At 34.3% G+C, this 16009-nt stretch overlaps 1 protein-coding gene and 1 long non-coding RNA gene across 3 annotated transcripts; both read left to right on the plus strand.

Annotated features, from left to right (window-relative positions):
* The first annotated feature begins 989 nt into the window (after window positions 1-989).
* Window positions 990-5904, plus strand: LOC134852823 (heterogeneous nuclear ribonucleoprotein A0-like). Of its 2 annotated transcripts, none has more exons than XM_063868642.1 (8): window positions 990-1045; window positions 1207-1349; window positions 1464-1620; window positions 1981-2179; window positions 2982-3290; window positions 3440-3667; window positions 4404-4541; window positions 5232-5904. In XM_063868642.1, exons 1-7 carry the CDS (start codon window positions 1013-1015, stop codon window positions 4472-4474), a joined length of 1140 nt encoding a protein of 379 aa, XP_063724712.1. In that variant the 5' UTR covers window positions 990-1012; the 3' UTR covers window positions 4475-4541; window positions 5232-5904. The 2 variants fall into 2 exon arrangements, with proteins under 2 accessions (XP_063724712.1, XP_063724713.1); XM_063868643.1 differs by having other exon boundaries at window positions 1987-2179.
* Window positions 5905-7259: 1355 nt separating this feature from the next.
* Window positions 7260-10752, plus strand: LOC134852824 (uncharacterized). Its single transcript, XR_010164298.1, has 2 exons — window positions 7260-10322; window positions 10401-10752. It is a non-coding gene; the product is annotated as an uncharacterized LOC134852824 (long non-coding RNA).
* Window positions 10753-16009: the final 5257 nt, after the last annotated feature.

A 16009-nucleotide genomic window follows, 5' to 3' on the forward strand; every position in this document is an offset into this window, starting at 1 on the left:
CTAGAAAGACCACCGAAAGTACTGGCTTGATAGAGACGGTGAAAAGCACGCAAAGCTCTGTTTAGACGTTAGCCAGTCGTCTTAGGATTTAGTTTTGTTTTCCGTCGATATGTATCTTCCGGGCGAATGTTACACTGTTTCACTCGCTTTATGCAGGCTCTAACCGCAAATTCTTAGGTACACTAAACCGCAAAAATCTAGGCTCAATTCTGAAGCCCAATTCTCGGGTACCCTAAACCGCAAAAAATTAGGCATTGGATCGGTATCTAGGCATTTTCTCAGAAATTTAAGGCAATTTTTGCTATTGTTAAATTTAAATCAAGTGTTTGCACGCATAATGCAATAGTTTTCCACAAAAGTCTTTTTCTGTGTAAGTTAATTTGAGTGTTTTGACCGAAGCCGAAAGCAGTAACGTTTTTGTCGACCCGATGTTGGAAAAGACCACCGAAAGTACTGGCTTGGTAGAGACGGTGAAAAACATATAAAGCTCTGTTTAGACGTTAGCCAGTCGTCTTAGGACTTAGTTTTATTTTCCGTCGATATGTATCTAACCGCAAAGATACATATCGGAACGTCGAAATTTTTTACTTGTAACACTTGTATATTATATTATCTCGTGTCGAGTTGCGTGTTCTTATTGAAGAAGCGTAACCCGTATCGATTTTAAATGAAAAGGACTTAAACACTTGACATCTTCTTTTATCATTATCACTTCCATATCTAGAAAATTCCAAGGATTTTGACTGGAATACATGATGAAGGGACTCATGACTGTAACCTCGGTTACTATGATACTTTTGACCTTCTGATTACCTTTAAAAATTTTCTGTGTATAAATCTTAGTCATGTTTATCATTTTTTCTTGATCTTGGATCGTTTTCTATATGTAAAAAATTTCATGATGATGATGCTAGCTAGAGCGAAAATGTCCGAATTAACATTTTAAAATTCCGATCACACAAAGGTTACTCGATATTTCGGAAAGCAATTTTTCAGATCAATTTCTGCCACGATGTCTCACGGATACGAAAATGGAGATGAATTCGTAAGTTTTGTTATGCTGTAATAAATTTTTGCATCATGCAGTCTCATTTCTTTTTGGCAACGTAAAATGTCTTTTGAAATCTGAAATTCAATCGTGAGAATTAAGAAAAGTGCCCATGAATCAATGTTGTAAAAGTAGACTCATGATTGGCTGTGTTAAAGGGTGTCAAGGAGATCATTGAACAACATCGTGATAATCTGGGAAAACTGTTCATCGGCAGGCTTCACAGAGCAGTGACAGACGACGAAATCCGAGATGCATTCTCAGCCTTCGGAAATGTTACGGACTGCGTTGCCATCAAACAGTGAGTAAAATTGGTTGTTTTACCCGAATAGAGCAATTAGGCAAATGCCAATAGAGGACAAATTAGTTGAATACGTATTGGGTATACAAACTAATTCATTGTATCTGTTATCAGGAAAAATCCTGACGGAAGCGTCGAAGGAAACAAGGGTTTCGGTTTCGTCACTTTCGACGATGTGCAAGCTGTAAACGCCGTGATGGACGAGTTCACTCAGAATGGAATTGAGCTGAGAGGACAGAAAGTTGACGTTAAGAGAGCCATTCCAAAAGATGTAAGTGTTTCTTTAATGAGTTATGGACCAGGAACTTGATTTTAATCATGTTCAGGCTGTCCTATCAATAATGCTTTGTATCTTCAAACTTTATCACCACCACCACCACCACCAAAATTATTGGTCTAGATTTATATTAACTGGGATTTTTTTGGAGCCATGACAACATTCAATTATTTAGATAGTTCAATTCAACGTTTCAATATAATGATATTCAGCTCAACGTTGCATAAATAGGTTGAAATAAGGTAATCGATTCATTTCTAGCAATCATGAAATTTAAGCTGTTTAATTTTTAACGTTCGAAAAACTTTTGCTCCAACTTGTTCTTAAATACACGCTTTACTCTGACACTGTTAGCTTCAGGTCCAGAACCCACAAGTGGCCCACGCCCGTACCAAGAAGTGTTTTGTGGGGGGACTGAGTCAGAACATGGATGAGCAGGAACTGGAGAGGTATTTCAACGCGTTTCCCATCAGTGGAATCGAAAAGATCGACTTCAAGGGAAAGTTCGCGTTTGTCGAGTTCAAACATGAGAATGATGCTGACCTTCTATCTAGTAAGATTTTTAAACTAACTTAATACTATATTTTATGCAGGCAAATTGTTCACAGAGTTTTCAAATCTTTTTCATGATTATTTTTCACTGTTTTTTCATGTAGTTTTAACTTGATTTTGACTACAAGTTTGCCAGAAAAATATTATTTTTATTCATTGTCTCAACATCTTGACTTTTTTGTTATTTGAGGGAACATACTTTTGAACTTTGACTTCTTGTGTGCTTTTGGGCTGCTGTGTGAAATGATATCTGTGGAGGTTTTTCAACAAGAAAATTTACTGTTAACTTAAGTTCCTGCTGAAACATTTCAAATTTTGCTGATAATAAACGTGATTATATTGGAAAAGTGTGATTAAGTTTGCTCCTAGGAGTAAAAATTATGCCCGCTTATGATAAATGCAAAAGTCATTGTTCATTAAAAGGGAGCAAGATTTTTAAAAGTAAATTTCAGATCAGCTGGTTGCTTTGTCGTTAAAATCGATCACCAATTTGAATTAAATTGAAAAGTTTTGATACAAGATTGCGATGGTCTACGTGATACAAGCTATAAATTTAGCAATTGGTGCATTGAAATGCGAAATTGCCCTCGAAATATAGAAATTGTATTAGCTTTTTACTAAAAAAAAAACAACTTTTTAACCGTTAAAATAGCTGAGTAAATTTCAGGCTTCTAGTTTTTCGTTTTCTGATTGATGGACATTGTAAGGTTACAACTTGCAAAAAACTCAAACAATTGTTGTATCTGCCACAAAAATAGTTCGAAAGTAAGATTTCATTAATATTTTAAATGTTTGTGTTTAAGTAATCAACAAACACGCACCGCCAAAACAAGGTAACCGACCTTTCGAAGTGAAGAAATCTGAACCCAGGGAAGGCATGGCTCCTGGCGGTGGCCGAGGAGGATTCGGAGGCAGGGGAGGTGGTGGCTTTGGAGGCCGAGGAGGAGGACGAGGCGGTGGAGGTTTCGGTCGAGGTGGCGGCGGCGGATTCCGAGGTGGTGCCGGAGGAGGATACGGCGGTGGAAACCAGTACTCTGGAGGCAGTGGGTACGGAGGAGGCGCCGGCGGATACGGAGCAGCGGGTGGATCTTACGACTCGAGTTTTGCTTATGGTAAGAGACTCATTTTTTTATTACAATACTGGCGCAAGACTATTTATTTAATGGGATTGAAATGTAAGAAAGAAATTATGCAAATATTTATAAAGAAAAAGCCGTCTCATCTCGGAAATTTTCACTTGCTAATGACTTAGTTTTCTTAGATTCATTTGGAGCTGCAACTGCCACCGCAGCAACTGGATACGGAGCTGCAACTGGATACCCGGCAACCACCGCTTACGGAGCCTATGGTGGCAGCGCGTATGGAGGAGCCCAGACGGAGTATGACGCGGGAGCTGGCTATGCCCAGGGATACATGCAGTCCGGTGCTTACGGAGGACAGACAATGGGATCTTACGCATCGGAATCGTCGAGCTTTGGACCTACCAGAGGTAAGAAATCATTTAATAATCTGGAAAAACACGAATCTGCCAAATTATAAAAATTTCAAGTTCGTGAAATCCTTTCATTGTGTTTAGTTGTTCGCAACCGAAATTTTTGCCAATGATGATTGCATAATCACGGCAAAGCGTTCGAACAAAAAGACTTAGATTTTCCTGATACTTAACCGATTCTATTTTAGACAATAGTTGATCAGTATATTAAGTGATTAAGAACGAATTAATGAGGTGTTTTTTTTTCAAGAAAAACTCTTAAAATGATAAATTAAACACATGCATCTTTCATACTAATCCTCTTAAGAATGCTTTTTAAACTTCAATTAAAATTCATTTACTTAATGGAAGGCAAATTACGCTATGTAGTAACAAAAGTGCAAATCGCGTGAAAAAGTTATCGAATTTTAGTTTCCTAAATATTTTTAAAATTCGAAACTCCTAGCGTAATAAAAAATCCTGTCGATTCTTTTTCTATTGGATAGTTTTATGAAAAAAATGTCAATCCTAAAAGATTCTGGAATTTCCAAGAGCTTCAAATTAACATAATTTTTTCTCCGATATTCGAAGGCTTACAAGTTTTCGATGATTTTTTTTTTCGGTTTCCTTGAGTTGCTGAACACTTTTCCAACTGTTTTTCCTTTTTGGCTTTTAAGAATCTGATCCCAGTCGCTAGTTTTTGTTTAAAACAAGAGGCACAATTGTTGAAGATTAAAATGATTCTTGTCTTTAGGAGGACAACGCGGAGGTGCCCGGGGAGCCAGCGCAGGCCGAGGGGGAGGTGGCCGAACCAGACCTTACTAAACAGCTACAAAATTCTAGACCACAACACTCTTTTTAGTTGGATGGACTGGAATATTATTATCTGTTGGTGAGTTACTCAGTTTTCTTTACTATTAAAGGATTAAATACAGTCAGAATTCAAATTGGCCGTATCCAAATAATGAGTTCTAACTTGTATTGAGACCAACAAATGGAATTTGGTAAATTGGTTGATAAATAACCTATATAAAGAATGAGCATTGGTAAAGTACAGTATAGCACAAATAGTAATTTGATGATTCAATGGCAAGAGAAAAGAGCTTAAGGACATATGCCTTGTCAAGGATAATGGCCTCTTGTAGACAGCCTATGCACCTTTTACCTAATTTTGAAAAGATTATGAACGACAATGTTTAAATGAGCTTGAACGAAATTACATGCAAGTGCCAGTGACTAAAAAGAATGCTCAACAAGGCAATCAAAAATTGTTGAGAAGATGATTGTTGCTCACAATATCTTCTGAGACTGTTTGATTCCTCAAAACTGATTCAATTTAACCTGATCTACATTTAGTATCAACCTGAAAAAAGTCGGAAACTAATGTCAATTCGGCCTAGAAATGATCTAACTTTGGAAAATAAGCCATCAATTTAAAAGAAGTTTTAATTTTAAATACCCCAAAATAGTTTTAAAAAAGTCGCCAAATTTGCTGAACTATTCATTGAAGTTTTTTTTTGTTTCAAAGTATATGATAAGGTATAATTTTGAATGTTTGTTAGTAGGGTTTTGGTTTCTTTAGGTTAGCGCGTGCGCTCGTGTCGTTTTCAATTCAATCTAGGAGCTTAGAAGTGCAATGAACAACACCACTGAGGAACATCAGAAGATTATCTTAACCCTATCACTCATTCTTAGAGGTCATTTGAGGTCAACTACCATCTAACGCTTAGCTTAGGCACCCTTTCCTATCCTAGGCTAAGACTTCTTACTACCAACAATATTCAATCGGCCTAAGATACCATCTGTATTAATATCGCTGAACGACTAGCGTAAGACAAACTTTCGACCGATACTTAATGTTTTTAAGTTGTGTTTTCTATATCGGCATAAGTTAGAGACTACTTACTACTGTAAGCTAGATTTTGAATTACTGGATCACTTTTAAACAACTTTTCTTAGATATTTATTCATAATAACTTAGGCAGGAAGCTCTTTTAAATGTGATCCAGCGTTTAAGATCCAAGATTTGTGTGAATTTCTTACCGTATGCTTAATAAATTTTAGTTTCTCTTGATGTAAACCCAGAATAAATGTGAAGTTTAAGAATTGAATAAGCGATTGCTCCTCCGATTTTGTTGTTGTCGTATAAGTAACCGACCCTCTGTTGTTTCTTTGTGTTGAAATATCTCTTGACTTTTTTATTGTGCATCTTTTCTAAATATTTCGCGTTGTTCAATTGATTTTATCGGCTATAAGACTTTTACTGTTAAGACTTAACTAGCTAGGATATCAAGTTTAGAAATAATGATGCTAAAACTGCTGGTTATAAGTTACGGGAAATTATCCTCGAAAAAGTACCTGGATATAAGGTGTTGGTTGGAAGGATATTGAGCAGTTGGGGGGACTTTCAGCTACCCAATTTAGCTAAGGTTTTGAATTGTCATCAACCCATCTTCGAAGTGTATACTCTTCGACAGATTTGGTTCAATTTGTAACCATAGATGGAAAAAACATTCGCCAATGTCAAAAGGAAAAGTTAGAATGATTTGAATTGAGTTCAGATGAAAAACTCGTGTCGACTTTGCATCGCCTCTAAGAAAAAAACGGCTTGAAAGTAATGAATCGTTATTTCAAAATTGCGGTAACGTAGAATTAAACAGACAAGACAGACCAGAAAGCAAAAAGTTTCAAGTAATATTAGCAATTGAGTTTATATGGTGTCTTATCAATTCCCAGAAAATTGTTTTTTCTCAAAAGTATTTAATTTGATTTGAAATCAATAACTTGAAAACCTTTGTCTACAGGGGCCAATTAGTACTTTTTAAGACATCCATTTTGACTGACCGACCCTAAAATTTTTTTAAAGGCGCTTTGGATGCCAATAGCTTCTATTTATAAGGGGGGTCTGAAAAAACGCGATATTTGGTCAAAACGTTCCAAAAGTTTTTTTGAAAAGTTTGCCTGCGGCGCAAAAAAATTGGTCATAATAGGGTCATTATAGTGATTTGAGAGTCCGGAAAACAATTTGGTCGACCAAAAAAAATCGGCAAAGTTTTCAAAGCTTTATTATGCGTCACTTCAATAATTCAAACATAAGCTAGTAACATGTTTCAAGCTTCTTGACGAAATGAAGCTTTCATTGTCTACATGTAAACACAGCTTGCAGAATAATTAAATGGAGGATAATCAACAAGCAACCATGTATTCTCTCCATGTCTTGAGGCAGAAATTGCATCATAATAACGTAAATTACATCAGAATTACGAAACAATTGCATAACAAGAATGAAAAATCAGTTGTTATGTTGCATAACAATTTTAATTTTCGGCTTGTTGGAATGGTAATCCTATTTTCGGTTAGTTGGCCCTTCGGCTTGTTGGCCTACCCTCGAATAAATACGTGATTTGTAAAAAAAGTCAATGAATAAACGGGGGCTAGGAGGAATCCTTAAGCGCAAAGGACTGTTTTGGCAGCCAAACAGAATTCCCTAATTTGAAAGAAATCAGCGGTTAAATCTGAGTTTTGGATAGTTTGGGACCATTGATTGTTTGAGATTTTTCGGTTATGCATTCCTTCGCGCATCAGAATAGCCCCCCCCCCCCCCCCCCGCCCTCAGAAGCTATCGAGTGATATGACAAAGAGTTGCGATGGCATCTAAAACACAACGCCTGAATTTTCCGGGCTAGGAAGTTGAAGAATTTTGACTTATGGTGTTGTTGACTCAAAATTCAAATGCACTCTTTTAGGGGTCATCTGAATTTTTACCTACGTGGTCAAAGAGGGTATAAGTTAAAAAGTGAATAAACTAATTCTAATTCATGGAAAAAAAGAGGGGGATGAGTTAGTTTATGGTCTTTAAATTAGTCATTATACAGCTGCGAACTTTGAGTTTCCGAAAAAAAGGACTGCAATTTGTGCAGGTTTCTGAAGTTTTCTTTGCAGGTAAAAAAGAAGTTATTCGGTCAAGATCAGTGATGATTATTTAAACAAAATAGTTTGAGTCATAGTCAACGCAGGTAATTTAATTTGAAGAATTCTGTTCAACATATTTGCAATGTTTCAGTTGATATAACGCATAGAATCAATTTGAAAAAATTTCTTACTTCCAGCATTACCATAACTTCGGGTTTCCTATTTAAACAAAAGTTTCCTGTGATTGAACACGTTGCACAGAATGTTACGACAGAACTAGATGACGCAAAAGGATGGCTGCTAATAGTATTCTTCATAAATAAATGAAAAGCACCTGAAGGTCAATTTACGATGTAAAAAAAAACATTCGTTGTCAAAAAGCGATATACGACCGGAAAAATTAGGCAAGAAAAACATATTTTTGAAGGCATTTCTTGGCAATTTGTTTGAATCTCGTTAAAAGCGATCGTTAATTTCACTTGCGAAGCAAACTGTATTAGTACGAACTTTCTTTTCCAACCTCAGTCGCAGAGGAAATTTTTTGGTGGCACTTTTGAATCGGTATTCTGCGCTAGCAATATGATGTCATATTTGCTTTGACATTTACTTAGTAAAAATTTAACACAGTTGATGCGTTTTTAATTCATCAAATGAACTTGAAAAAGTTATTTGTTTCAAACAGCAGAACACTGAGAAAAAGCTCGGTTTCAGAAATTTTCCAATGCAATGTATCTTGCAATTTCTTTGAAATGCATAATTTACACATAATTTGGCTTGATGCTTTCCAATTTATTACATGCAAAATTGTGTCTTCTTGTATTTGAAGCTACTTTTTCTTTATCGAATTGGCAATTTTTTTTAGCATATGTAATTGCTTTATTGGTGGCTATTTTTTTTGGGGATTTTAGGCAGTGGTTAGTGCGTGAGACTCAATTTTGCTAGGTTGCAGATTCGAATCTACTTTGCTAAGTAGCCGAGTTTTTGCTTATTCGAGACCTATTTCTACTTTTTGGTCGTGGTTTTGCTAGTGTTTGCATAGCACAGCTTCGCCTTTGTGTCTCAATCTGAAAACTGACCGTAACTTGTTTTTCTTGGTTTCATTCATCAAGGTGAGTAATAACTGACACATTTCATAGTGTTTTTTTTTGTGTAGGATTTCAATCGAATTTGCTCTCAATTATTTTTCAGCATTCTTCTATCGAGAAGCCAAGTGTTGCAGAGTAGAAAAACTAGTGAATAAAGTAGAATTATGTCGGTCCAACTAACAATTGTTTGTCTATTTTTTTCAGTCAATGAACTACAATTAGATTTTTTTGAAAATGATTTATCTATTAAAACATTTAAATTTACATGAATTTAGGAGGCGCAGCGATCGATAAGATAAGCATGGTTGCGACTAACAAGCGTTATCAAATCTGAATAAATAGACTTTTTTCAGGTTAACAACTTGTTTAACAAAATCACCTGAATCATTTGATAGCTTGATCAGAAGAATTTCAATTTCTTTCGCTTTTCCCGCAAACTTGATATTGAGGCAACTTTGCCTGGAACAGCAGAAGTCTTACGTTGGGTTCAAGCTTGTACCTGTTTTTTTTTTCAAACTGAAAATCTACTAATTTAAAAAAGAACATAGGCCTATTGACGATCTATTGTCAATCTATTTATGGTTTGTCGCCTTTGTTGCCACATGAATTATTTCTCTTCCTTGTAATTGATTGTGTTTTTGATTTAATCCTGTAATTTATAAATTTACTAAGCCCTGTTTTGTATAATACCATGTTTTTTTTCATGTTTTTCAAGTTTTTACAAAAAGTTGTGTATATTTTTTCAAATCAACTTTTAACTGTGTGCATTTTGATGATCTTTTCACGCCCTTTTTCAAAACAATTGCTAATTCAGTTTTCAGAATACTATAATTCTCGTGGTTTTTGTGGATTATTTTCATTAATTTTCCTGAGTCTCTTAAAATGTGTTTTCTTTTTAACATTTCATAACTAAGATATCGTCGCCCTTCGTGTTTCCACTTTTCTGCTGTATGTAAAAAGTTAATAACGGATGTTACTAGCCCTTTCAAATTTATAATAACCTATGTGAAATTTTCGCTATTTTCAAAAATCACCTGCCAGCGCAAAATTCCTTGTAACTGAAAACTTTTTTTTGAAAGCATTTTTTCTAGTCAGATTAGTCTTTGCTAATTGTACAAAATCGCTCTTGGCGAGTTTTTCGTTTTCAAGTTAGATCAATTCCATTTATTTTTGTTTCGCAAGCTTGGCAAAGCTCCGGTTCGCCTCTGTATTGAAAGCTTGCTGTGGAAAGCATCTTTTGAATAAAAAAATCTGCTCCCAAAGTAGGGTACAGTTACAAGTTTTCTAAAAGACCCAATGGAAACCCGTTCCGTCTGTGTTGGATTTTTTTCTTTAGTTTTTGCTTGTTATGCTTATTTTGCTTCACAGGAACAGGAATAATATAGTTTCGCAGAACTGATTTGGCTGACTGTTAGGCTCAATCAATAGGAAGATTAATTTTTCTGCAAATTAACTTGTAAGTAACGCTTATATTGGTCAAAATTCAATATTTAACTGATTTTCTTTTATATAAAACGCTGCTGTGTTCAAACCAAATTGTTTAGACAACTTCTTATGCGGCGAAAAAGAAAGAGAGAAACAACGCCCGCAACAGTCACATTTTCTGCGAGTAAGAAGGGGCGTCAAAATTCAGACTTAGAACGGAGAGAAAACAGAATAAAGTTGGCTAGTATCAGGTACCCTTGAAACAAATCAAATCGTGGAAATTCAGAGGGAACATTTTTTTTAAAAACTCAATTAAACCAATTTTGCAGGAAAGTTGCAATGCGAAACACTCAATTACAAGATGAGGAAGGCTTGGTAAAATTGAGATAGCATTCTTCATGATCGCTCAAATATAATTTTGCTGACAGGCTTGTAGAATGCCAAAATTTTGTGACCCAGACTACCTGCACAAGAAACGAAAATACCAGGATTGTTTAGAAAACTACTACTCAGAGTCAAGATTCCTTTTATGAAATCAGCGGCAGAACAAAGATTTAAACTCAAAACGAAAGAAATTATAACTATTGATGATTTTAATTATTTTCTAAAATGAAAAAATTATACTCAAGCTTGCTGAACTGTTTCATGCTATGCTTTGAATTGAATCGATTATTCGGATAATTTTGCGAAGTGGGAAGGAACTATGGCACAGGGTCTGTTGTTTGTTCCAGTCAGGTTTGACTACCAGAAGAAAGCTTGCTGGGGTCAAGAGCAGTATCATATCAAAGCCCTTTCGTTCCTGGTTTTATTTCTAAATTTTGCTAATCGAGTCTCAGTGTCGAGAATGAGTGGTTTCAGTTTTTCTCGTTTTCAGACAGTTTCACCCCTTTTTGAAATATCAAAATTTTTATCAACTGGTTTTTTGTTTTCTAAGTTACTTTTTAACACTTTTCTAACAATCTGATGACTATGTTTTTTGTCTGCTACCTTTGGAATTTCCTTGACACTTTTTCAACTGTCATTTGTTTGTTTTATTGGGAAAAACTGTAAATTGGGCTCTCTCAATGATATAACTTTGCGGTGTGTTTTTCAAACTTCAAGAGTTCTAATGAGAAAAAATCTGCTTTTGCTTACATGCTTTACGAATCGAGGCGGAATTCGAATTACATGCGGTGATGCAGTAAAAAACACGCAGCGAAATTTCTTATTCTTCAGTTGATTGTCGTTTCCTTGAAAATTAAAAAGTAAAAGAACACAAAATTTTTTATTAGATAGTTAATATCGAAAGTACACTTCTTACATCGCGTGAGTTTGCGTGTTGCTTTTCTAAGAAAAACTAAGAAGCTCTTCACGCTCAAATTTCATGTTTTGCCGCTCAACTTTGAGCTTAAAAAACTATCAAAAACTTCGAGAGTTCGGCTAAACTTCGAGAGTTCGGATTTTGAGAGTTCGGCTAAAAGAAAGCAGTTGCTAAAAACGCAATTTTTGCTCTTTTAGCGATCAGTTAGAAGTTGAGTATGAACGGAAGCCTTTTATTTGAAGTTTTTCAAATAAACTTGCAATTTTCACGTGAAATTTTTCTTGTAGCAGACATTTTTTGATAGTTTTTTTACAAGTTTGTGATTAATTTCGTTCTTTGACCACTCTTAACATATTATTATTTTCAATTTAAATTATGAAATAGACTATTTTACGACGAATTAGTTTATAAGAAGAATTGATGAAAAAGTGTCTATGATTTTTTAAACTTAGATAGTGATTATGATTTTTATTAGTATTTAACCATGGATTGTGAGATTTTAGGCCACAAAAACTCGAGTTGAAACTCGAGTTGTGATGAGATTCAATTTTTAAAGTTGTTTTTGGTTGAGACGCAGCAAATATTCTGCAGACTTCTTTTTTTCAACAAAAATTTCTCCACGGCAACTGAAACTTTGATATGCTCCGAATCTCAATTGAACTGAGAGACACTCTTTCAATGCCACCTTTCAAGTTTTCTGTAACTTGCATTAGTATAATGAGTGTTAAGTCTTAAACTATTTTGAAGTCTTCGAAATTGCAGGACACTCTGAACCTAAACACACTCTGAACCTATGGACCTGAAATTTTTTTCCGACTATGTCACGTAGCGACGAGGAGCTCGTAGCATTCATCTTTACAAGTTCAACTATTTTCAGGTACTATTTAAATCTTATTTGTAACTTATTTGCTTTTACTGTTTGCTGTTTTTGTTTGCTGTTTTTAGTTGATGAAGATGTTTCTCTATTAAGACAGCTTTGATGATGTTACTACTGTATTCAACACTTTGAAACCATTTATTGAAAATTGCTCGGGTAAATTTGGCCGGATATTTCGGTGGGTATTAATGCGCTATGAATCAAATTGATCAAGTATCAATAATGTTTTTATCATTCCTTTTCATGAAACATAAAAATATCTGATTTTTTTTTCATAAAAAACTTAACTGAGATCAAATAAGTTGCCGACGAACTTAGAGGAAAATGTAGAGATATTCTATCAATTGTTGGTTCAAAAAGATTTTAAGGAGAGTTAGTTTTCTTTTTTTTTTGCTAATAATTGCTCATTTGCTAATCTTAATTTAAGCTCAATACTGCATTTCAATCGGTGTGACAACTAAGAACTACAGTATGCAAGTTGCCTAGTAGGATATTTAGCCAGTTAGAATACCCTAAATTTACAAATCGAACAAACTCAGACGCCCAGAGAAAAAGCAAGTAAAAAAATAAACGTACTGTTCCGACTTTTGAACAAAGTCGGAACAAAGTACAAAATAATTGTGTATGAAGTTTTTAATTTTTCGGAAAAAAGTCTAACCTTTCATGAAGGCTTTGTATCATCTGAAAGGTATGAATATTTTGAGCTCATGAAAAATCATCTGCGCCGGATTGTTATTTGTGACTCTATGAGGGAGAGGAGAGAGGGGGTTGAAAATTGCTGATTTGTCGCACGAAACATTTACTCCTATGAAAACCCAAGAGGCTAGATAAATCATTCCAAATTGAGTTAAAGCAATTTATCATTAAAAAAAATATTTACCTGAACCAAAACATCACTTTGAATTGAACATAGCTTATGCAGGACATAGCTTATTGAACATAGTCCAATAAAACTGTTTTTCTCCTTTTTCCCCGACTAGCTCATCAATTTTAAAAGCAACAATAATGGCAACTAGAGGTAACAGCTCAGTCAAATTAGACATGGCTTTGTCCCGATACGATCAGTCTCCTACCGTTTAAAAATGTTTCATGGGTGGAAATTCTAGTCAGTATCTTATGACTTGAGGTTATCCAGAAAAGCCAATTGATTCATATTTGAACATTTTTCCGAGTTTTTTTTATCCGACTGACGAAATATGTGACGGCACTTTTCTCCTTCTTAATTTTTTAAAAACCAATTTCGACTTTGTAATTTACCAGTTTTGAACGTAATTTTTGATAGTTTAAAAAAAAAAGAAGCCTTCAGCTCAAACGTGTATAGATTTTTCAGCCTTCACTTTGAGTCATAATTTTATGAAGGCTTGAAAATTTAATTAAATAGGGATTAGTAACGCGCTGTCTTGTTTTTTGATACAGGGCGGCAATTTCATACGTCTAAGAAATTGTTTCAAAATTTTACAGCAAGTTGAGCAATTTTTTTTCTATCCCGACTTGACCAAAGTTTATAGTCTAACAATTTCCATGTATAAAAAACTTCCAGTTACTCACATCCAATCTTGCATACATTTCCATACCTATTGGATATCATATAACATCTCTATCTCTCTCTCTCTCTCATGGCAAGTATTATCTAAAGATGAATTTTGTAGATTAGATTTTTTGCCATAGTTGAAACTAACAAAATTTTAGTCTTACTTTAGATTTTGTGCTTGGTTTCAAAGCTCAATAACGAAATTTTTTTTGTGGTATATAATCCTCATTAATCAACAAAGCAGTTTCATTGTAATTTTTGATAAATTTAAAAAAGCCAAATTAACCCATTTTTGGATAATTATTTGGTTGAGAATTTTGGAGAAAAAATTGCACCATGTTACTGTTGATGAAATTCTAATTAACTTTTGTTCTCTTCTTTTTTTTCTTAGGTTTTAATCCAATTTGAGAAAAATGTGTTTGTTATGTTCGAGAAAAACTCAGTTGTGTTCGTTTTGTCCGGATAATTTAGATCAGCACCGTATTTTTGCGACGAATGAGTTTACAAGAAGAACTGATAAAAAAAGTTCTATGATTTTTATTTAGATAGTGATTATGATTCTTTTTAGTGTTTTATCATAATTTTTGAGAGTTTGGGTCACAAAAATTTGAGCTTTGGTGAGGTTCATTTTTTTAGGTTGTTTTTGATTGACACGCAGTAAATATTCAATCTGCTCGTTTTTTTCAACGAACATTTCTCCATGGCAACTGAAATGTTGATATGCTCCGAATCACAATTTAAGTGAGAGAGACTTTTTCAATGTCACCTTTCAAGTTTTCTGTATTTTGCGTTAGTATTATGAGTGTTGAGTATTGAACTATTGGAAAACTTCAGAATTGCAGTGCACACACTGAACTTAAACACACTGAAAGCTAGATACGGACCTGAAATTTTTTTTTGACTATGTCACGTGGCGACGAGGAGCTCGTAGCATTCATTTTCACGTGTTCAATAATTTTCAGATACTATTTACATCTTATTTGTAACTCATTCTTTCGAAACTTTTTACGTGCAATATTTTTGTTTGCTGTTTTCATTTGATGAAGATATTTCTCTATTGTCACAGCTTTGATATTACTACTGTATTCAACACTTTGAAACCAATTATTGAAATTTGCTCGGTTAAACTTTGCCCGGATATTTCGTTGGGTTGTAATGCGCTATGAATCAAATTGATCAAGTATGAATGTTTTTTTTTCGAAAAGACAGTTTTTTTCAGCATTCTTTTTCATGAAACAGAAAAATGTTTGTTTTATCATAAGAAGCTTAGCTGAGACGAAACTAGTTGCAGGCCAACTTAGATGAAAATGGAGAGCATTCTATCAATTGTGGATACAAAAAGTTTTAAAAGAGTGTTAGTTTTCATTTTTTGCTATCAGTTGCTCATTTGCTGTTTATAATTCAAGCTCATTACTGAATTGATATGTTTATTAAGAATTACCGGATGTAAGTTGTCTAGTAGAATATTTAGTAACCAGTTAGAATATCCAAAATTTATAAATCGCACAAACGTAGACGCCGAGAGAAAAAAGCAAGTAAAAGATAAGTTTGTTGTTCCGACTTTCGAAGAAAGTTGGAACAAGGTACAAATAATTGTGTATTATGTTTTTTCTTCAAAAAAATGTCTAACCTTTCATCTAATAGGCTTTTTATCATCTGAAATATATGAATATTTTGAGCTCGTGAAAAATAGTGGGTATTAATGCGCTATGAATCAAATTGATCAAGTATCAATGGTTTTTTTCATCGTTCCTTTTCATGAAACATAAAAATATCAGATTTTTTTTCATAAAAAACTTAACTGAGTTAAAATGAATTGCCGACGAACCTAGATGAAAACGTAGAGATATTCTATCAATTGTTGGTTCAAAAAGATTTTAAGGAGAGTTAGTTTTCTTTTTTTTTTGCTAAAAATTGCTCATTTGCTATTCTTAATTTAAGCTCAATACTGCATTTGAATCGGTGTGATAACTAAAAACTACATGATGCAAGTTGTCTAGTAGGATATTTAGCCAGTTAGAATACCCTAAATTTACAAATCGCACAAACTTAGACGCCCAGAGAAGAAGCAAGTAAAAAAATAAACGTACTGTTCCGACTTTTGAACGAAGTCGGAACAAAGTACCAAATAATAGTGTATGAAAATTTCAATTTTCGGGAAAAGTCTAACTTTTCATGAAGGCTTTGTATTATCTGAAAGGTATGAATATTTTGAGCTCATGAAAAATCA

The sequence above is a fragment of the Symsagittifera roscoffensis genome, chromosome 8, assembly GCF_963678635.1.
Source record: "Symsagittifera roscoffensis chromosome 8, txSymRosc1.1, whole genome shotgun sequence".
Taxonomy (NCBI): Eukaryota; Metazoa; Xenacoelomorpha; order Acoela; family Convolutidae; genus Symsagittifera; species Symsagittifera roscoffensis.